The sequence below is a fragment of the Diplotaxodon limnothrissa genome, linkage group LG11 (assembly GCF_057381915.1).
Source record: "Diplotaxodon limnothrissa isolate DT_005_m linkage group LG11, D_limnothrissa_male_GT1.1, whole genome shotgun sequence".
In the NCBI taxonomy this organism is placed as follows: domain Eukaryota; kingdom Metazoa; phylum Chordata; class Actinopteri; order Cichliformes; family Cichlidae; genus Diplotaxodon; species Diplotaxodon limnothrissa.
The window spans coordinates 26,277,549-26,299,810 of NC_140606.1; the positions used below are offsets into that span (position 1 = coordinate 26,277,549).

General features: G+C 40.4%; 1 protein-coding gene across 2 annotated transcripts; it reads right to left on the minus strand.

Annotated features, from left to right (window-relative positions):
* Positions 1–37: 37 nt before the first annotated feature.
* zyx (zyxin) lies at positions 38–21,430 on the minus strand. Of its 2 annotated transcripts, none has more exons than XM_085365502.1 (10): positions 21,277–21,430; positions 7,857–8,092; positions 6,827–7,083; positions 5,905–6,000; positions 4,373–4,936; positions 4,019–4,160; positions 3,199–3,368; positions 2,904–3,082; positions 2,348–2,468; positions 38–2,238 (listed from the first exon to the last, which is right to left on the minus strand). In XM_085365502.1, exons 2-10 carry the CDS (start codon positions 8,077–8,079, stop codon positions 2,125–2,127), a joined length of 1,866 nt encoding a protein of 621 aa, XP_085221628.1. In that variant the 5' UTR covers positions 8,080–8,092; positions 21,277–21,430; the 3' UTR covers positions 38–2,124. The 2 variants fall into 2 exon arrangements, with proteins under 2 accessions (XP_085221628.1, XP_085221630.1); XM_085365504.1 differs by lacking the exon at positions 21,277–21,430 and adding an exon at positions 20,578–20,781.
* Between the last annotated feature and the right edge of the window lie 832 nt (positions 21,431–22,262).

Genomic DNA, 22,262 nt, shown 5'->3' on the forward strand with positions numbered 1-22,262 from the left:
ATTGAAAGACTGGGACATGGATTTAACATTTCTCTTTATTTTTTGATACAGCCAAAAAGGATGGATAGGACTAGAATAATGTAAGACATTCACACATATCAAACGTATAAAAAGTTATATGAAAGGACAAGGCATCCACATGTAATACAATAGGATGTAACACAATGCAATGCCTGATGAACGCAGCCATGAAGGCATTATGGTAGAGTTTATATCACATGGTGATGACAAAGGCAGGGCCACAAAGGTGGAGTAGTCGGTGGAAACGCAGGACATAATACTAGAGGAAATTCCACCACTGCTTCCACAGATAGCATGCAATGCTGAATCACTATTGCCATGTTTTGTTAGTCATTCTGGTGATTTACTGCACCAGGCTCAATTGCAAGCGCAAGCAGCAATTTTCTTACCGAGGAATTCATTTCTGTGGCTGCAAACCAGGCTCAATTCAGAAGGAACAATAGGATAGAATAATGGAGAAGGCACAGCGCCAGGTTAAAATGAAACCAAATAAATGTAAGCTTTAATTAGCAAAATACAGAACAGCAAGAAAAGAATAAAATAGTATATAACTGACACGAACAGACTAAACGTACAAAAGTTAAGTAATGGCAAGAATAGTGGTAATCATGGCAACGGGAGAAACTGACCAGAAACTTAGGTCAAACAAACAAACAAAAACCACGCTTGAATGTTACAACATCAAATCCCATGTAACCGTTTTATTGATCTTAAGCTCTAAACAGAAAGATTTGGTCTGTGTTTTTAAACATTGCTATCTAGAACTGGAATGCCTCTACATTTCTATCGCCCTGCTGCCAGGACAGGTTATTGTAGTACTGCTGCGTATGCAACCTTAATACTTAGGAAAAACAGGACCATGATTTATATCATACAAAGCTTATAAGCTAAGAGATAATAATAAATGCACATCAAACACTGGTGTTTTGTTTCTATTTGCTTACAATGACCTTGTGCAGGGGCAATTTTATTTACACATGTGTAAAATGCTCTCAGTATGACTTTGAATAAAATGGCCCCTGCACAGTGAAATTACTTGATAGGTCCCGTTTTCAGCCATACAGCTGATAGTTAAAAGTAACTCGGTTTTTGATTGTGAGATCCCCAGGATGGAGTCTGTGCTCGGGAAATCTGTGCTCGTTTGTTTGTATGAAATCTCGCCGTCCACAAAGCATGCATCTAAAAATACTTAGCATGGTTCAATCAGCTCTAAACTATTTTGTAGGAGAAAAAAAAAAAAAAAAAAAAAGCTGATTTTTGTTCTCATCTTGCCCTTATACAATATCATCGAGTAGCGAGAGCAACAAGAGTTAATTCAATGCATGCCTGTAAAGCATTAAATTCACATCACAAAAAAATCAAAGCAATATTCACCATTTTTCTTTTTGCTGTTGCCTTAAAGCCCTACGCGACTTTAAAATGCTATTAGGAGTAGACTAGCTGATATGAAGTACTTTCTAGGCAGGAAAGCGTCATTAATCATGCCTGGCTGTGTAACAACTACCGAAATCTAAAAGATGTACTCTACTCTCAGGCAACGAGGATGGTGACATCTGCATGACTGTCAATTTGGAGGTTTCTTACACTCCTCGGTCTCAGGCACAAAAAGCATAGTTAAAATGCTCAAAGAGAAAGAATACAGCCAGTGGAACCAGTTTATGATGCTACTACCAACATCTAGGCAAGAAACAGAGAAAGGCAACTTTATATTTATCAGACTGTTCTTTTGACCCAACTGTTCTTGTGCAAGTTCTGCTGGTAATTTTTAGCGTAAACATATAGTTGGCACAAAAAAACAAAAAAAAACAAAAAAAAAAAGGCTCTAGTAACAAAGAAGGCGAGATGGGCGATTGGAGAATAGGAGATGTGGAATAAAACCAATTTCGGTGCAGTACATTACCTCTGCACTGAATAAAGTGAACAAAGACGAAGGAAACACTACACTTTATCTGCATGCAAACATACGTATTCACGCTGAACATTCACCCACACACCTGCGCACATATACTGAACAAAGCCCTGTCGCAAAGGCAAAAAATCTGCAGCTGGGTGAATCCTGTGCTTTTGGTTCATTGTTACACTGAGTGATGCTGCTTTAGCCAATCAGTGCGCGGCCTGCTTGGCTCGTTGGGTGTGGCACTTCATACACAGGATCTTGCCATCCAGAGGATAGCAGCCATTTTCATCTGCTTCTATGGAGAGAGGGCGAGCACAGTCCTGCAAAGTAATTGAAATATTGATTATCAGAAGCTGAAACACCCTGTGACACACATAAAAAACAACAACAAAAAAACCCCAAACAAAAACAACTATGTATAGGTCTTACCTCACAGCGGTAACACTTGAGGTGGAAGTTCTTGTCAAGAGCTACCACTCTGACCGTCTCCTCGCTGCCCGGGGCTGGAATAATGGGTTCATTACAGCTCACACACATAGGGGAGAAACGCCTACAAGAAGGGAGGTGGATTTGAGTTAATTACCTCAGTTGAACTCTTATGCATTCACACCCCTAGCTGAGGAAACACTGAAACAATCAGTGATATTCCACTGATATGTAATAAAGTGTGTTGCTTCTGGGCCTGGCAACAAGTTGCAGCAAAGTTTAGTTGGCTTTGTCAAACACATTTTGAGTGAGCTCTAAACAAAGTTTTAAGCGATCTGATCAAAATGAGAAAGAGGTTTTAAAGTGTTCTTTCCTCTAGCATAAACTATCTCACTGATCATTTAGATGGGTACAAATACTGGAATCCAAAATTAACTGTTGGTTTTAACCACACATCCTTGTTCTGACAATGTTTGCAAGAAGAACTGCACCACATGATCACTTCTCATAAGGAATTAACAGAAATATATTATTTTTTTATGTGGAAATCCATAGTGACCTGTGGTAATCCTGGACACAGTAGGGGTTGTTGTTGTCATCAGTGATAAAGGGTGCCCCCTCAAGTACACAAGAGCAGGTGCTGCAGCGGAAACAGTGGGCATGGAAACACTGTCCAACTGCCTTCAACACACGGTCTGTGATCTTCTCCCCACATCGAGAACACACAGCCAGGGAGCTCTGAGGAGCAACAGCATGAATGTGAGGAGAATGGAGGTGAGAAACTAGTTAAACGTGCACCTTATATACTCAATTCAGCAAGAATATAAGATGAATAAATGTCTGCATCTCCTCACCACGTAGCAGTCCTCACACTGTGGTGAACCATCCCTGTCGTAGAACTGCATGCCCTGCAGGGGGCGGTGACAGGTCATGCAACAGAAGCAGGTGGAGTGGAAGAGTTTATCCATGGCCCTCACTGCTGGCTGAGTACGGGAGAGAGCCTCACCACATTTTCCACAAACCTCTGAAGAAAAGAGAAAGATACACAAACAACTTTATGAACAAGCAAATTCTCCGTCTCTTTACTCAGCTCTGGTACAACAGTGTAATAAACACAGATGGGAAACTTGTAGTTTTATGCATTTGTTTGGTTTGTGTAAACTGTTCTGCACAGTCAATATGTTATCCCAAAGATGCAGCTTATTTTTTAGGGTCATAGATGTAACACTGGAGAGACAAAAACTGACCACATTTAAATTGTAGATCACAAAGGATAAACTGTGAATATATTTTGATGTCCATAAAAATCTGCATTTTGCAACCAGTCAGCAAACTGAAAGGTGAATAATTTCTTATGTCTGCTGAATATTTGCAGTTTGGGACATTAATATTTCATTGGTAATATTTTTTCCTGCATTCATTTCACTAAGATTATCAACAATCAAAAAGTTAAACCATTACTTTTGTTAACGCCTCTCCCATGCCACCAACTCAAGTTTTTCCAAACGAGCAGCTACTTAATGACTGTAATTAACAACAATGAGATTCAAAATTCAGCCACATCAGTGCACTCTCTGGAGATAATTATAATAAATTATTTTCTAATTAAATCAGAAAGATGCAAAATACAAGTGAAATAAAAGTGTCTTTTGATTTGAAGTTTCGTGTCTGCACCTGTAGGAGGGGAGGTGATGAGAGGTGGGTTCGCGTCCATGTTTCTAATGAAGTCCTTGGTCATCCTCTCCAGCTCCTCCACTTCTTTCATGTTCAGAGGAACACCTCCACCTGCACTAGGAACTGGGCCCGGGGGTGAGGGCTGCCACAGAAGAGGAAGAAGCCATAAGTGCATATGTATAATTTTTTTAAGGCATGTTATAGTTTCATACGCGTCTTATAGAGGATTTTGTTATTTATAACTGTACCTTTGCAAACACTGTGCATGTCCAGCATTCCTATCTACTGACAATCAATTATCTGTACTTCCTGTGACTTTCCACAGTACATGCAAAGCAAAAAGCAGGAACATACCGTCGATGCAGGGGTAGTTTTCATTGGCTGGTTAAAGGAGGAGGGCGGAGATGCCATCGTTTTGGGTTGAGGAGGTGGCACAGCAGAAGGAGTGTTTTGGTTTGCGTTCATCTGACTGGCAAAGGGAGAACTCTTTACGTGATTAGCAGCCGGTGCAGTGGCCATGTTATTTGGTGGAGCAGGAGGTGCAGGCGGAGCCGCAGGAGGTGGAGGGAAAGAGCAAGTAACTATGGGAGGGGAAGGCTTAGGTGCACTGCTGGCAGCGGTGGGTGTCTGGTTCAGGTTCAGGTTGATTTTTTGCGCCAGAGAAGCTGATGATGTCGTCGTTCTTCCTCCGAATCCAGACTTGGGAGCCACGGCCGGCGCTTTAGCGAAAGACTGAGCGGCAGAGTTTGGCGCAGCGTTGTGATTGCCCTGTCGGTTCGTTCTGGCTTTGAGTTCTTCTGCCCAGGGCGCAGGAGGAGGGCGATCGCCCATCTCGGGAGGTGGGAGGAAGGAAAGGGCTGGTTTGGGAGCGGTTGGAGGAGCTGAGACCTTGGGTGCTGATGAATACTGGCTTGGTATCTGTGGGTGAAATAACATTAAACAAAAGATTATCATGATGGAAAAGCAAAGAAAAGAAAAACAACAACAACGCTAATTTCACGTAAGAATGGAGTTTTTCTGATTTACCATGAACTATAATTGAATTGAGGGAAGTTAATATTCCCTGCATGGTGAAATGCTACAAGCAGACACTATCATAATACTGAATGAGGTACTTTGATTAAAGTAAACACTGGAGGCGCTCCAAAGTTTGAGCTTATCAGAAGTGCTTCGTCTTTCTGACATTTATTTTGCAGGTTTTGAGCCAGCATTATTCTGCCTTGATCCAGTACCTCCCTGTTGGATTAAAAACACTCTCCATTTATGGCCCTCTCACTGGGTCCCTGGCAGCACACTCTGGCTTCATCACACTCTCATGCTCTCCACTCACTTCTGCGTGCATCACTCTGCCTCTCTGCAAGTGTCTCTTCTCTCAGTGTGAATCACCGGCTATCTCACTTTTTGTTTTCTCTTTCAGTCTGGTGCACCGTGCGAACAGTTCACTACTAATTGACTTCTTTCCACCTGAACAGACGAAGGGAGACTAATGAAACCGACCTGGTATGTCCCCAAACTATTTCTCCTGACCCATGTAGCATTACCTTTTTCTCTTCTCCACAGGAGTCAGTTTGTTTTTCTACAGCTGGCTTCCTCTGAGTCTTGTCATTTTGCTACTCATCTGGTTGTTTGCTCTGTAGGCAACCTCTGTTTACACTTGCCTTTTAAATCCATTTCAGGGATCTAAACACAAGTAAACAACCAAGACGTATTGCCATTTCCACCCGTTAGTACTTTGTTAATGTCAACATCTCGCTCAGAGGGTCCCAGTGCACCTGACCAAGGAGTTTCATGGCAGTTGTTTACACTTGTATTCACTGCTATCCACTAAATGCATTTTGAAAACCAAAATGTTTAAACTGTAATCCTTATTTTCCTGTGCATTATACCTTGGGGTGGAAAGGTCCCTTGGTCTCCATCTCAGACAACATGCCAGTCAGAGAGTTGAGCTGTTTATCAAAACTTGTCTGCTTCTCCGTGAATCTCTGGTGGCGGAAGAATGGAGATCACAGAAATAAAGTTAATATACACAATTTGGGGAATCACGATGAAGCAAAAAGGATGGATGGATGAGCGAGGAGCAGAAATGTAGCTGAAGAGGTTACTTTGTTACAGACTATAAATACACAGCAAAAACATTAAATATGGATACTTAAAAAAAAACTAATGTGACCAAAGTGGGTACAATATGCAGCGCTTGAACAATTACTGATGTGACAAAACACAAAAATGAAAGAACGATGACAAACAAGCTTAAAAAGGTGATTATAATGATGATAAAAGCTTGCTATGTTAATATTTCTGGTTAGATGAAAGAGAATATTTTATTTTCAGTTACTTATCTGGCTGTTTGCTGATTATCATTTAGCACAGACTCAATGCTGATACAAACATGAGGTTTAAATCATATTTATATTATTTTACAGCCATTTTTTAGCACTTCCAAAAAGAATAATAAAAATAATTCATCTTTATGTTGCTCTTGTAGTCCAACAATCAAACTGGAACTAATGAAAGCCTACAATACACATCTCCACAATAAACCTCATAACACACTGCATGCCTAAGAAGTATTTTAGTGACGTAAATTGGCAATAATCCTGTTAGACGAATGAAAGTGGGTGATTTACCCCGGACTAATGCTAATATAATTTGTGGGAAAAATCTCAAAAGACAGCATTTCCTGCCAACAGTCAGTCCACAGACTCAATATGGTCACACAAAAATGTCCTAAATAATTATCCAATTATATTTAAATGCAGTTAGGAAGGAAGCAGTGTGCAGGAGGATGAAGACACCACTGTGACTCACCTGTGGGGTCCCCGAAGAACTGAAAGCATTGGTACTGGAGGCAGGGAGAGGTGGAGGAGGAGGGGGAGGAGGGGGAGAGGGACAGGTGGGTGGACAGCGGCTCTCCTCCGGGGGAGCTGGGAGGGGCAGGTCATCTGCCACTGGAGGTGGAGCGGGGAACGCGGGAGGGGGAGCATCAGAGGCAGTGGGAATGGTGGAGCATTCAGGGGGAGGGGCTGGCAAATCATCATCCAGTGGAGGAGGAGGGGGTGGGAAGTCTGACAAAAACGAGGAGGGATGATTGGTTAAAAGCATTCACAAAAATAACGTCCAAGTATTCAATTTAACACAAAACAGGACAACAAAGCATCAAAACTGTCTGGAATATTTGGCCACTGAGATCTGCTGGTTGGCTGTTGCACTGATGCCTGGTAGGTATCCTGTTATGTACTTTATGCATTAAAAGGCGCCCTGTGGAGGTTTTTTTGATAAAACAAGAAACATGTTTAGATTAGCAAAAGACTCTTGGTTCAATCGCAGGAGGAGACAAACTCTTTGGGTGTGTGTCAGGAAGGGTATTCGACATAAATAAATAAAACATTTGGAGATACTTGTGTGGTGACCTCTTGTGAATAAAGATGCAGCCGAAAGTGGCTTTAAATGCGTTTTTGGCATCTTAACACAACCAAATGCATTTCCTACCTTGTAGGAAATACATTGCATTTAAATCCTTACAACCTTTAATTTGAACTGTCTGATTGTTTGCATTTATAGAAGTGTAATTGTGCACAGCTCTATAAGTAAAAACGAAATTTCCCAACAAAAGCAAGATCGCCCAGACTATCTGCATATTTCAGAAGAACCCTTAAAAGGCAGGCGTTAAGAGCACAGTAATGTAATGTGCTGGAGAGACAGACAGCACCGCAGCCATCCTGTACTCAACTGTGAAGCTCTGCATGCTCTAGCATAAGAAGCAGCAGTGGACGGGATAGGGAATGGGGGCTTTTTTCAGTGGATACAACTTAATACAGACAAAAATAAACGTAAATACCATAACAGAGTGAAGGGGGCGGTGGAGGCAGGTCTCCAACTCGGCCAATAACACCTGTGCCTACTGGTGTTGGTGATGGAGCAGAGGGAGGTGTCTGACTTTTGGGTCGTGGGGGGGCCACAGAAGCAAACTTCTTTGGCTGGTTGTAGAAGGAAGGGGTGGTGACTTTGAAGTTCAGAGAGGATGTCACCATGAATGGCTTGTTGCTGTTGGAGTCCTCCATTTTCTGTATTTATCTGAGGATGACAACAGGGAACACAATGAGGGGGTACCGTACAGGAAATGTAATTTTTTGTTTTAAACAGAGAAACATGAAACAAGCTGCAGTGACGATCAAAGAGCTACAGCCTCAGAATTCCTACTGTTACAATCCACATGATAAAAGCAACGTTAATCAGCTGACTGAACTCAAAGGGCTTGCATTCCTTGGCAGCAGATGCACGTCCTGCATTTTTGCATTAGTGGTGATGACACAGCAGTGAAACGCTTGGCCAGACACAGTTGCAAATCAAAGCCCAATTATAATCCGCTTTAGACATTGTAATTACTCAACACTGATTTTTTTAATTTTATTTTTTTTTACAAAAATATGCTTAATTGTTGTCACCAGTGTTTCAATTAAAACTGAAGCTGGTCTGAGCTTTACAAGTTAAGACAAGTTGTGGATGGTGGTGGGGCAGTTGCAAAACAAGCGGGGGTGGCATCTAGGCGCAGAGATCAACAACAATGGTTATCACAATTGAAGTGTGTGTTATCACATAGTGAAAATATTCCACAACTTTGCCCTTTTTTACAGACATTGTTGTGTCAGTGTGTTAGCCTTTTCATACAGGATTTCTCCAGATTCTGTGACACTTTGAATGAAATTCCCAAATTCTTTAAATTGTTGTATTACATTATTTCAAACCTCATCTTTTTTCAACTAGTTTTCCTTTATAAATTTTGGAATTAAATATAACTTAAAATGTGTTTTTTTCCTAGAACACCAAAGATAAACCATACTTTTTACACATTTTAATTACATGACCAGAAATAGCAATAACATGCACTGAATTCTACTAAGTAAGGTTCTTTGCCTTTACAATATGCTAACCAATCTTGCTTACTTATATTTTCAACACAGGGTCCCATTGGGAGCCAGTAAAAAAGCCTGAATTATATATGCAAATTAATTAATTTAGATTACATTTTTCCACAGCACTTTTTTTTTTTTTTTTTTTTACATGAAATAGGATGCATGACAAGTATTTTGCATTAACGAAAAATCAGCACAGTCTTAAAATGAGCATCTACTGGGTACCATCTCTATCCCTGAAGTCCAAGTAAAATTAACTGACCTTTATTGTGGCATCTCAAAAAATTTAGTTTGGACTAGAGCAGGGCGATATGCCCAAAAATATTTATCACGATATACATTTGAAAATTTACAATAACAATATAACTGACAATATAATTGACACTAGACAAAATACTTTACAACTCCTCAACTTTATTAGTGCAAACAAACAAACATCAATTATTTTCACTTAAACCAGCAGCTTTTTTAAGTGCATTAAAGTTATATAAAAAAATGTAACAGTGCAAATGCAAATTCCTTGCTGAGAGTTTAACCAAAAGGCTTTTCCAGTGGAAATTGGCCGACATTTCCTCAACATAACCATGTAGAATATCCACAAAACTTAAAAAGAGGTTATACACACACACACACACACACACACACAATACGGTAATATTATGTTGAAGCACAGTACGTATCACTCCGCGAGGCTCCTGCCTACGACAGTGCTCCGACAATCCATCAAGCGGTGCAGGTTCGTAGATTAGCAAAGTCGTACTGGAACATTTGACTGATTTTCGAGCGCCGTGCACATAAAATCGTTTCGAGGTCAGTAAACACAACCAGAATTCATACATAAGGCACACGGGATTATAAGGGGCACTGTCGATTTTCAGAAAAATCAAAGGATTGATTTTAAGTGTGCCGTATTTTCCAAAAAAAACCACGGTAATAACGACGGCCCGCTAGCATGCTCTACCAAAAATAGTGCTTTGTTGTGTATCTGACGGATGAAAGCTAAACCAGTTCCACACCACTGAAGTTGCAGCATTTTTACAAACCAATTCTGGTTCATCCGTTTCATTTAACGATCCACTTTCGCTCTTCTCATTCTGCGTCGCCGCCATGTGTGTATGTAAACATAGGCACTGCGCATGCACATTTTACCCATCTTCTATCGCGATATTTCATTTTCCTATCGTTGCCCAACATTACACCGGTATTACCGTAAACGGTATGATATAGCCCAGCCCTAGTTTGGACCATTTCTGGTTTTAGTGAAATAGCAGTAAGGAAGAAAATAACCCATAAGCATTCTGCAAAACCAACAGTACTCTTTAAACAAAAAGGCTTTGGCAAATAGTCTACAGCGGAATGAGAAAGCACGAAAGAGCCAAGTGTGTGAAAATGTCCTGAGGCCATGCATACAGAGCTGACAGACACAGTGGCACTCCCCGATGTCAGAGATAATTTACAATAAGCAACACATGGTTGTTTACAGTGGTATAAAACGCAGCAAGTGCATGTTTTTCAGAGTGCGGCCACTTTGCTCAAAGTGCGATGGCAGCTATCGTAACATTTTTATGTAATGCTGAGCTCAAATATTTACTTCACATATGCTGGTGGATAAACAAACACTGACGTAAGTCCTGTGTCTCCACCGAGATTCCTCGCCAAGTCTGCAAATATTTCCCTGAAGGCCACCGGCCCCAGACATGACCTTTAGTCAAAAGCATGGTTGTTCCAACATAATCGTCCACGCACACAAATCCAACCCTGCATCCGATCTGTCTTAACTCACACACTGTTGCTATTTAACAGTTTTATTCTGAAGCTTTAAAATACATAAAAATAATGATCTGAACTGTGGCAAAAGTTGAACAACCGGTCCTTGGACGACTACTCCAGATATGGTATCGCCTTAAAGCCATGAAGTCATAACATTTGACAGAGTGAGTTGCACATGGAAACAATTAGATAAAGTGAAGGCAACGAGCAATATGTAATTTGCTGTGTCATTTAATCTTACTTGGCACTTTTTGGGTTCATAAATGTCACGGAAGCAATGTGTCCTAAATATTTAGATTATATTTGAGGAGGGTGGACAGGCACGTGTCTTCAACTGCAATCTGAGAAGGTGGAGTTGGAGTTCAAACATGGAAATACACAAACAATATAAAAGATTGATCAAGCTTCCAGGCCTGATGGAAGTCCCTCAAACCTGTCTTCTTTTTAAAGGCCAGCAGGGGGCAACTCCTCTGGGTACAAGCAGAGCACAGCTGTCTTGCTCTGTGACCTCAATAATACTTTCCTTATGCGTTTATGGGCTCAACTGCTTGTTTCAGGTCACACTGAATAAAACATGTCATCCAGTCCACTGTAGGAGTGAGAAAGGGGGGTTTGAGGGTATGCTGGGCAATTCATGTTCACCAAGCTCTCCTTTCAAAATAGCAAAGTATCTAAAGGTTTCATACGAGGACTTCATTAACGATGAGTGATGTCATGGTGGCTACGTCCATTTACACAGCCTATGTTAGAAAATTAGGGGAATTATGCCACAGCAGCAATGCTCAGTATGGAAACACAGGAAAGAACTGCTAAGAGGTTGCCAAATATTCTTGGGTGGTCATTAATAAGCCTGTGGGGCTCAGAGAAGTAAAGTTTATGTGTGGGGAAACACTGAGAGGAGTGCAAAACCGTTTTCTCAGTCGCTTGCAGTTTAATAACAATCCAGTAAATGTGCATCAATTATAAGCTTGCTGTACTGAAGGCAGTTCCTACAAAAGTTATGTTTTTACAACTGATCCGACAAAGCAAAGCAGTGTGTACTGATACAGCTTTCTTTGGTTCAACATTTCTATTACTGCAGAGGAGCTGCTGTGCATGGTTTTTCCTTAAAAAGGAAATAAATTCCTAGTATGTTAATAATGTTGCCAAGGTTCTTTTGATAGAGATGATGACAGACTGCCATGGAAATATTATCGAAAATATTTTGCTATCATAGCACTGAAATGGACTCCTTAAAGCAGAGACGTACTTTTAGAGGCAAAGATGCAGTAACTTTTACATAAAACATCAAGAAAATACTTTGCATTTTGGTTAAAATGTAGACTATTAGTTGTTGTTATGGAAAAAAAACGAGAGTTATCATATATGCTTTCCAAAAAAAAAAAGAGATGGGGTTTGATACAGGCTTTTAAACTTTTATGTAGACAGAGCCGAAAGGATGGTAAAAACTAAACCAAACAGGAATAACAGTGAGCATTTCATCCTCATTCCTTTTTGTTGGGACACAGACAACGCTTCATGTTCTGACAAGACACGAAAACCCTCACAGCTCCTCCTGGTGCTCATGATTTACTAGCTTCTCTGATGAGACGGCAGTACTTCTGCTTTCAGGGTCAGCTTCCTCCAGCGCAAGATTTATTGATGGTAAACAATTCTAACCATATATGTCCAAACCAACGGTGTTAAAACTTTCACACAAGTGTCAGCTGCTCCACTGCGTCATGACGTAGTCTAAGGCATCCTTTTTTGAATCATAGATTGATGTGAAAGTCATGATTCATGCTTTGAGCATATTTTCCGTGCATTATTGAATACCAGTAAAAAGTTGTGAGCAACAGATTTCCTTTTTACAAGACAAAGTTTCATGAGATAAATAATCGCTGCAGCAGAGATCCTGCTTGATGTATCTAGCTTTTACCATTTCGGTTATTACATTTTTTTTTTGTAACTTAAGCCCCCTTTTCACTTAAAATTTGATACGAGACACGATGATGATTCATGTGTCAAAGGTATTTTCTAAAGGAAAATCTGAATAGCCACCCATCCTACATATTGATATGACCCTTAAACATTTATGTAAAATGGACGCTCTGTTACTTGTCGTTTTTAACAAACAATTGAGACAGCAGTCTGTAGCGTTCATTGGAATAACCAGTAATTGACAACTGTTCATGAACCACATTAAAATCAAATAAATAAACAAACAAACATCTATGATGAGTTTGCAGTTTCGATCCCTCGACATTTCAACCCTCATTGCTCAACAGCCTGTACTCTGTATCACATCTCTTTGCTCATTATCTGTTACACAGACTGGCACATACGCGACTGATAAATAGCCTCTTAAGCTGTTTATAGCCAGATACCTTTTATCAACCTCTCTGGTGTTAAGGGACAAGAGATCAGAGGTCACCATAATTGTAAATGATTGTATTATCCTGATAAATGTAAAAGATTAACAGAGTGTCTGATATTACACGGGTACTGTAACGCTGAAGTTACAGTAACTAATACCAATACAGTAATACGCATTACAATAAATTATGTTTACTAAATGAGATTCTACACCAGCCAGTCTTCCAGATACGTAATAATTTAGTGGTGCATGTGTTTGCATGAGTGTGCAAAGGTTTGATTAGAACTTGCAAAAGCAAAAGAAATAAAAAATGCATCTATCCCCATATAAATAAGTACCTGCACCCATGTTTGTTTGTTTTTTAAATTAAGAAGCCATGTCATTGTGGCATTTGAAAATGCAATTTCCTCAGAATGTCTTGGATAGCTCACTGCCCACCAGTTAAAACCAACTGGCCCAACATATGATAAAGCTTAATAGTGCCGCAGAAATTTAGCATTACAGGGAAATTCTCTGTAGGTGGATTCAAGTACCCAAACTGCTATAGTTACCCTTTTATGATGACTTCTTTGGTAAACCCCATTAGCCAAGATGGTGGCTTTCTTCAAAGTGGCTGTCAACAAAGTCTGTTTTTGGATAAGGGAAATTAAACTTGGCTTTTTGAATCATCTTCATGTCAAATCATACACATCACCAGTGGCGGCTGGCCCATAGGGGGCGCTCGGGCTCCGCCCCCCCAAATGTGGAGGAGTAAAAATATATATTTTTAAAAAATTCATCAATGATAGTTTTACTATGTGTGTGCCCATATACAGCCAGGCGTATTTTAACATTTTCACCAGCTGACTCATTAAAGTTCAACCAACAAACGGTGTTTTTCTTCTTCTGGGGCGCTCGTCAAAGCGCCCTTGATATGCAGCGAAATAGCCTATCATTAAATGGTTGCCAGGGGAAAATAATAAATATTTGACCTATCAGCGTCGCTGAATTAAATGGTTTGGGGGCGCTTAAAATTGCGCCCCTGCAGAAAACGCGCGAAGATTTGCTGTTCTAGAAAAAGCAGTCCCCGGTGATCGTGCCCCGGTGATCGTCGCGACTTAGCCCGGCAACATGCACTTATTTCGGCCTAGAGGAGGAGCATTTGCCGCCTGGAGACCATTTTCTGGTCCTGAAAAAAAAAATAAAAGGCGATCGAAATGACTGTTTGTGCCAATCTTTAGTCCATCTAAAGGCCTAATTATAATAACAATCAAATATTACTTCAAATGTTTTTTTGGGAAAATATTTAGTTTTTTAGTTTTTTTTTTTAGTTTTTTTGTAATTTAAAGGGTTAAAACAACGAAAATATAATTAAAACTTTATATGAATATTTCAGGGAGAAGTAGTTTTAAAAGACTGACCAATTTAAAGTGAAAAAAAAAATTAATATTTAATATTTTTATTGCACTTTTTGGGCGTGGTCGATAGTGTGCATTTTATGAAATGCGCTCCTGGAAAAAAAATAAAAGGCGATCGAAATGACTCTTGGTGCCAATCTTTAGTCCATCCAAAGGCCTAATTATAATAACAATTGAATATTACCTCAAATGTTTTTTTTGGAAAATATTCAAGTTTTTTGTTTTTTGGGGCAAAAAAAGCAGTGCGCTCATGTGACGAAACCGGGATATAAAGGGTTAAAATCCGCGAAATGTAATTAAAACTTGACATGAATATTTCAAGGAGAAGTAGGTCTAAAAGATTGGCTAATTTAAAGTGGAAAAAAATATTAATATATAAATTTTTTATAGCGCTTTTTTGGGCGTGGTCGATTTGTGGCTCTAAGACCAATAGTGTATGCATTTTTCTAAGATCCTCCAGGGGTTTTAATTAAATCCGGTAATTCCCGGTAATTAGAACACAACCTTTGTTTGGTTTGTGTTTGGTTAATATATCCCTATTCAGTTTTCAGAAGCCATTAATGAAACTTATGTATTGGATCAGGGAGGCACTTCCTAATCTGGTTGTGGATGAGGAGTACAGGGGACCTGTTCAAGACCCACCCACAAAGAGACGGAGAACATTGGGGGAAGACAGGCAACACCATTTGGCACTGGAGGTAAGCACTAGCTGCTTGGTCTGATTTAAATCGGATCATCAGATAAAATCTAATGACGATGCTGTCAGATGTCATTTGATATAGTGGTCATGACTGTTTTGTTTTGTTATGGACAGATTTTTTTTTTTTTTTCAGAATAATGATTAACATGAGACATGTGCCAAAGTCTTACCACTGAATCTAACTCTTACCAATTATATATTATTGGATAGGTGTGCGACACCATTATGAGCCATGCCAAGGAGAGGTTTTCTTTCACCAAGCACCTTGTCAGCGCCACTCTGTTGCAAGGAGACTTGTTCCAACAACACAGCAAAAATTTTCCAGATGCAGCACTACAAACCACAGTGGAAGCCTATCCCTCATTGGACAAAGCCAGACTTAAAACAGAACTGTCCCTGATCTACGACAACGAGGAGTTTCAGAGTTGTAGTGGTGCGCTGGCGCTCTATCAGGTTCTGATGGAAAACAACCTTCAAGACACATTCACCGAAACTGTAAGTCTTCTTAACATCCTCATCACCACACCAATGACAACATCAGAATCGGAGAGGTGTTTCTCTACTTTAAAGAGGATAAAAACTTTCCTGAGAAACAATATGGCTCAGGATCGGCTCAACGCTCTGGCTATGCTGTCCATAGAGAAAAAACTCACACAAGAACTTCCTGATTTCAACACCAGGGTCATCGAGAAATTTGCCACTCAGAAAGACAGACGAGCAAAGTTCTTGTACAAATAAGAACCCTTAACCATATTTACTCTCTTTCTCCATCCCTCTCTCTTTAGCCCACCCCCCCAATCAGTTTACAGTTGTTGTTTTCAATAGTTATTTTTCATTCATTCAAAAAAAAAAAAAAAAAAAATCTGTTCATGTTCATTTTTACAAATCTATACAAATGGCCAGAATATGGTTGTTCATTTTTACAAATCTATACAAATGGCCAGAATATGGTTGTTCATTTTAAATTTAAATTAAAATTGTGTTGTTTGATGTACTCATTAAATGGGTCATTTTAGTCGATATCATAAAAATTGCCCCCCCTGAGATTTTTTTCAGGAGCCGCCACTGCACATCACAATATCTGCTTCAGCCACACTCCTGGATGAAGCCCTTACACTACTCACTGGTTACCCAGTTCTCATCTGTGCCTCCCAAAGAGTCTTGTTCATGGTGACTCAGGATTTAGAGATTTATTCAAAACTTCAGTGGTTTGATTCTCGGCTCCTTCGTCTGTATGTTGGAGAGTCCTTGTGCAAGATACTGCACCCTAAAATTAAGGCTCATGCGTTTCATAATGTTAACTTGTGCTAGGTAATTATGACAGTGTCACTCTGGTTTTAACAGCTCAACACTTCTGTACCTTTCAGCTCTGCTCAACTTTATATTGAAAGAAATGTGTTAACAGCCGATTTCCCTCGGTTTGCCTTTTCTCCTTTACCTTCCTCTCGCTTCTTCTTTGCTTATAGTGCACACTAGAGTCACCTAGACAGAATAAATTAGTTTAACTGTAAAGTAGAATCTGAGCATGATGTGATGTAAACCATTTTGTTTCATTTGTAAAGAGGTGAAAGTGGCATCAGAGAGGCTCCACTACTCGCTGCAGGAATGGGAGAATAAGACTACTCAAAGAAAGAGTGTTCAGCCTTTTGGAAAAATGGCTGGCTACTTATTAACCTACTATCAAGACCTACTTCATGTTGAAAGTAGTGGCCACAACAGACTCTAAACAGAACACTTAGCTCCATGTGGCTTTCTAAAATGAGTGCCTTCTTAAAATGGGAGGCTATGAGTTCGCCCTTTAGTTACAGTTTCTAAATCAACAATAGTCCTCTTAATTATTCAAACAGTGATGATAAGCTAGCGTTAGGTTTCATATGTTCCTCGATGCAGTCTTGGGGGATTCAAGGCGGTGAGATCACCACACACTCAGGTCCAGATGCCCTGCTGCAAATCTTGAAACCTGATCCTTGAGATGAGAGAGACCCTCAGCTGAGGAACATTTCTGGCACACCAACTCAATGACATCACCCCCCCCTCCCCTTTCCCCCATTTTCTGCTTTCCCCTAATCACCATTTCCTTCTATGCATCTTTGCAGTGTTTTTTTCTCTTTTAACAAGACATGGATGTCTTTGCTTGCCCTCATAATCCAATGTATGTATTAATCTTCTGTAAAGGAGCACAGCTATAGATTTGTATCTCATAGTCTTTTCTGAAAATCATAGTACAAGTGGTGGGTGAGAAACCCCGGTTGCGGTTTCTTACCAGCCACTTGAACTGAATGACATCACTTGAGGACGCACTTAGTCATTTCTACATTACAGCTGTGATGAAGGATGGCATCGTGCAGGCCGAGCATAGATCACATATGGTGCTCTTTAGCTTTTGAACTTTGTATAAACGCCACATGGCTGGACAGCTTTAACAGAGTAGAAAACCGGCACAGTTGGTTTTGATTCCTTCATACCAGGAACTCATTTTCACCAAAAAAGAAAAAGACTGAGGTAAAGTGTAAACAGCCTAACTACCTGAAGGATATAGAAACCAGTAGGGTTATTGCACTCATCAGCTTGGCTGCAGGCTCACTGCCTTAGAAAACTGGGATACTTCTTCAAGACTATAAAATAAAGACCTTAGGCACAGCATGAAATAATATTTAAAACTGTAAAACCAGGGCATTTTGTGGCATGCCTTCAGTTATCGCTGCTTTTTGTCCTGGACAAAGTTTAACACGAACAAGCTGTCTCTGAAAGCAGCAACTATGTGGCTTTTAAGGAAAACTTTATTCCACTTTTGACGAGGATGGCTTTGAACTTAGCAGTGGCCTGTTGGTTTATGGTTATAGAGGAACTAAATTTAGTTAATATACTGTGCTCTAGCTTTGTAAAAGGAAGCACTGAAACACGATGCCTCATTAAACAAGTCTATGTCCTAATGCTACTGAAAGAAAACAAAAACACCCACAGTATGTGGATACTGTTTTCTTACAAGTGACATAACCACCATGCCCACATGGGATGAGTAAAAACAACACAAAACCAAAAAAACAAAACTGCTGTAGTCTCATTTTTTAAGCCAAAACAACACTAGGAATATTAAAGAACAGCTATCCCAAAGAAAACCTAACAGTACTTCCAGTATTTCCTCCCTGGTTAGACACATTATCTGTGACTACTGTGTTGTTCATGAAACTCTCTATTGTTCTGATGTTAATAGCACACCCGGTTTCTGGGAAAGCGTGTCTGGGCCACGGGTCACTAATGCGGGAGACAAACAACTCTTTTGAGTCCAGTCTTACAGGTCACTGGACGTGCACTGAGCAACAGTGCTGTGTTCTGACGCAGCTGGATGAGTGATGGAAACAGGAAACATTTCAAAACTGGTCACATCATCATCCACTGGATTATCACGTCAGACACTTACACCACCAAAAACTCTTTCTTAATGCATTTACATACAGTCTAGTGTTGGCCAAAGAGGAGTCACAAGGAAGTGAGAGACGAAAAAAGTGATTTGAGGCAAAGTGTTCCTCTACAATAACTCGTGCCTTTTGATTCACAGCTCCTACAATTAAGGAGGATTGCTCTTTGCTCGATTTAGTCCTTGTTCTCATATCTTTTAGTTGCCTCACCAACTTACAGAGGCGTCAGAGATCATAATATTCCCAGTCTTTGCAACTGCACCACACAAACCTCAGACCAGAGTGTTCGTACTTTAAGTTGTTCTTAAACACAGCTTAGTTACTGTGGCCTTGGGTTAAGGCTCCTTGAGTCCTCCTAGTCAGAGGAATTTAACATTCTCAGGGTTGCAGAAATCTATGCTAAAAATGGTATATCCATACAAGCCCCAATTTCCTTTAATCCGCTGAGCACTAATCGCATGTTAGTATGCAAAGCTGTACATTTGTCTCCACCACTGCCTGCTGTTATAATTTGCCTGTTAGTGACTGATACTTTCCCTCCATATACCCTACACATTCCTGATATTTTACACCACCGTTGGACACTTGCATTTGTAAAAGCACAAACCAGTGTACAGCCTTATTCCTTTCTAATAGGCAGCTTAGTTGAGCTTAGCTCAACTGATACTAGTGCAGTCCAGCTCTATCGTACTTTGATGAAGCGCAGACATTTTCAGTTTTTGTTGACAGTGTCAGAAAGGTGATGTCTTCTGCTTTATTTTGGGTGTGGTTGTGACAAGAATAGTCAGAAGTGTTCTAAATATTTCATTCACCTCATTATGGCACACAACAATAAAGGTGTCAAACATTTGGCCTGGGGGCCACACACAACTCAGTTTGTTTTGATCACTTAGAATTAAAAAAAAAAAAAAGAGAGAGAGAGATCCAACTTAAATTATTATGAAGAAAGATCAACAAAAAAGAAGGTGCTGTGGTAAAATGTGACTTCTGGTATCTGCTCAAAAATGATTTTCTATATTTAAACTGCTGCAAATGAGTCGTTTCAATATGACTTGGTAACATTAATGATACCAAACCATTTTGAGCCAAGAAGAACATTTTATCACAAGGCAGAAGCTTTAACCAGTTTATGGCAAAGTGACTTACACATTACATTTATTTATCTGGGTAAAAACGGTCATTATTATTTTGTCATAGCTCTTTTGACAGCAGATAACAACAATAAAAAATATCTAACATTACAGTTCTATAAAGATATTTAAAGTGGCCACAAAGGACTGGACTGATTACAACGTAGAACAAAAAGTGAGTACAATAACCCAGCGTCTTAAAGATGCTTACAAAACAAGCATTTTTTATTTTATTTTATGCACAACTGCTTCGAAAATTGTGTTGACTACATTATATCACCAATATAACCAAAGGTACTGCACAGAGAAACATCCGAAGTCACTATCTAGCAGATGATCACTATTTGGCACAGCACTGGGCCCCACCTGCAGGAGGGGGGGGAAAACCTGATGTAATGGTTTTACTGGTCCGGCCCACTTCAGATAGTAGGCTAGCTGTGCACCAAGAACTAAAATAAGTGTGACACCCCCCCTGCGCTGAAGAGTTGAAACAGCCATGCTTACAGCCCTAATCAATGGAGTTATAACAGCGAAGTCAAGTTCCACCTACTAGCACAATCAATAGGTTTAACATACTCTATGTACAGTAGTTTGCTGCTCAGTTAGGTTTACATCTGTTGGTCATTACTTTGACAGCTGACAGGCTTGGGTGAGCGGCAGCTAGGGTACTTGAACCAGCCCTTCATTAGGGCAAAATTAAGGATAACAAATGAAGGGTTTACGCTAAAGCTTGCTAGCGTAGCTAACGACGTGTCCCAATCAGGTTAATATTAACATACACAACGCCATGACAACGTTAGCCCATCCAGTTTAGCTTTAACACACGTTAACCCCAAAATTAAACCAACAAAAACATCTTTTTACCGATACTCACCTGCACCGTAGGTCAGCTGTGTGATAACCTGCGTGGCTTAGCATCAGTCACACTAATGGTACTATTAGCTCCGCACACGCCCCTACACTCCCAGGCGACTCATGCTTTGGTCAGTAGGTTTCGCCCCGGTGAAACGCAAACACCACTGCCCCTTTTTTTGTAACGTTACCACATATGGAAACCAGTTTGTCCCAGTAGCACTGTCATCAAATCTAATAATTGTGCTACCCTGTGAAATAAATAAAAGCATACAGCTGCATGGCTAGCTGCCTAGCTTAAACAACTTTTTTTTCCTTTTTTTTTTTTTAGAAAAGCTGGACTTCCTGCAGGAGCTTCCGCATAGCCATGCCTTATCATCAGTATCATCAGCTGGAGAGTGGATTTGTTCACGTTCAACGCTAAACTGCTAGTCTGACAGAGACACCAGGGAAGCCCCGCACACCACGAGGTGTCTTTCTGCACCATTGTTTTTTTTTAACGGTAAAAACCGAACCTTATGACAAATCCACACTGCTTGTCACGCCAACAAAGCTGACATTCCTTCAACACCTCCTTCCGAGTAACGAAAATCTGCCCTAGCATGCCGCTGCAAAAGGACTTTACCTTATTAGGTAACCTGTAAAAATTTGCTCACGTAACTAAAGCATGCCACCACCTCCTTCCATCCTGATCCCAGTCACAAGAGAGACATTTACTTACCCTGTTAGCACAGCTGCACTGTGGATCTCCCTTTTACTTCCCCCCTTTTCCTTTTGTTCTTCTTCCTCCTCTCTGGCTCCTGGGCTGAGTAAGAGTTGTCAGTAATGGCAACTTCTCTTTCTCTCTTCCCCTCTCCAGCTATTAGACCCTCCCCCTTTGCTTTTCAGCCTGGAGAAAGAATGACACCATCATTCCAAACAAGTTCTTTCTCGTTTGAGTCTGGCTTAGGACTTGTGCATTACTATGTAAACAAAATCTCTCTCTCTCTCTCTCTCCCTCTCTCTCTCTCTCTGTGTGTGTGTGTGTGTGTGTGTGTTCATAAACTGTCCAGTCAGACCCCCTCTTCGTCCTCCTCCTCCTCCTGCTCTCTTTTCTCTCTGGATTCTTGCAGCATTCTTCATTCAATGACATCAACCCTGTTGCCTCTCCTTGTAAGGTCAGAGTGGGGGAACGAGGGAGCAAATGGGAGGGAGAGATAATGGGGCTAGAAGCTTGATTAGATGCAGGCACTGAAAGCAGTCAGCGGGTTTAAAGCGCTGTGAGGCACAGTGGCTGTAAAAAGTTGACCGCTTCTGCTTTTAAACAAGCTTATGAAAATATACAAAGCTGCATTTAGTGCCGCTCTTCTTACCTGCCTAGACTAGCACAGCTCAAGATCAGATTGTAAAGGCATTATTTGTATTGGTTGCCAAGTGGGCTGCCACATCACTGTTTGCTTTGCAGCAAGACCGTAAACGTGGAAAGTCTCTGTGCGCATGATTAGTAAACTCGATTATAGATACCAACTGCATTTTATCTGTCCCTGTAATCAGGATGTGCAACCTGGTGTTAAAGTGACACCTCCCATCCTGTAGCTCAGCCACGTCAATGACATAATGCTCTTTTGTTTCTCACCAACATCCAACTCACATTGTTCACACAGCCTACCTGGTGTGAGTCATATATCACCTCTTCACGTGTAGTCATTTTTCTGTTTTATTAAGTAA

What these genes read in the sequence shown, in the direction of transcription:
- zyx (XM_085365502.1), bottom strand. Translation starts at nt 8,079, where the DNA reads ATGGAGGACTCCAACAGCAACAAGCCATTCATGGTGACATCCTCTCTG. An exon ending in GCCCCCTTCACTCTGTTATG is followed by an intron (nt 7,084 to 7,856) that starts GTATTTACGTTT and finishes CGTTTTTGTCAG; the next exon opens with ACTTCCCACCCCCTCCTCCT. An exon ending in GTTCTTCGGGGACCCCACAG is followed by an intron (nt 6,001 to 6,826) that starts GTGAGTCACAGT and finishes TTCCGCCACCAG; the next exon opens with AGATTCACGGAGAAGCAGAC.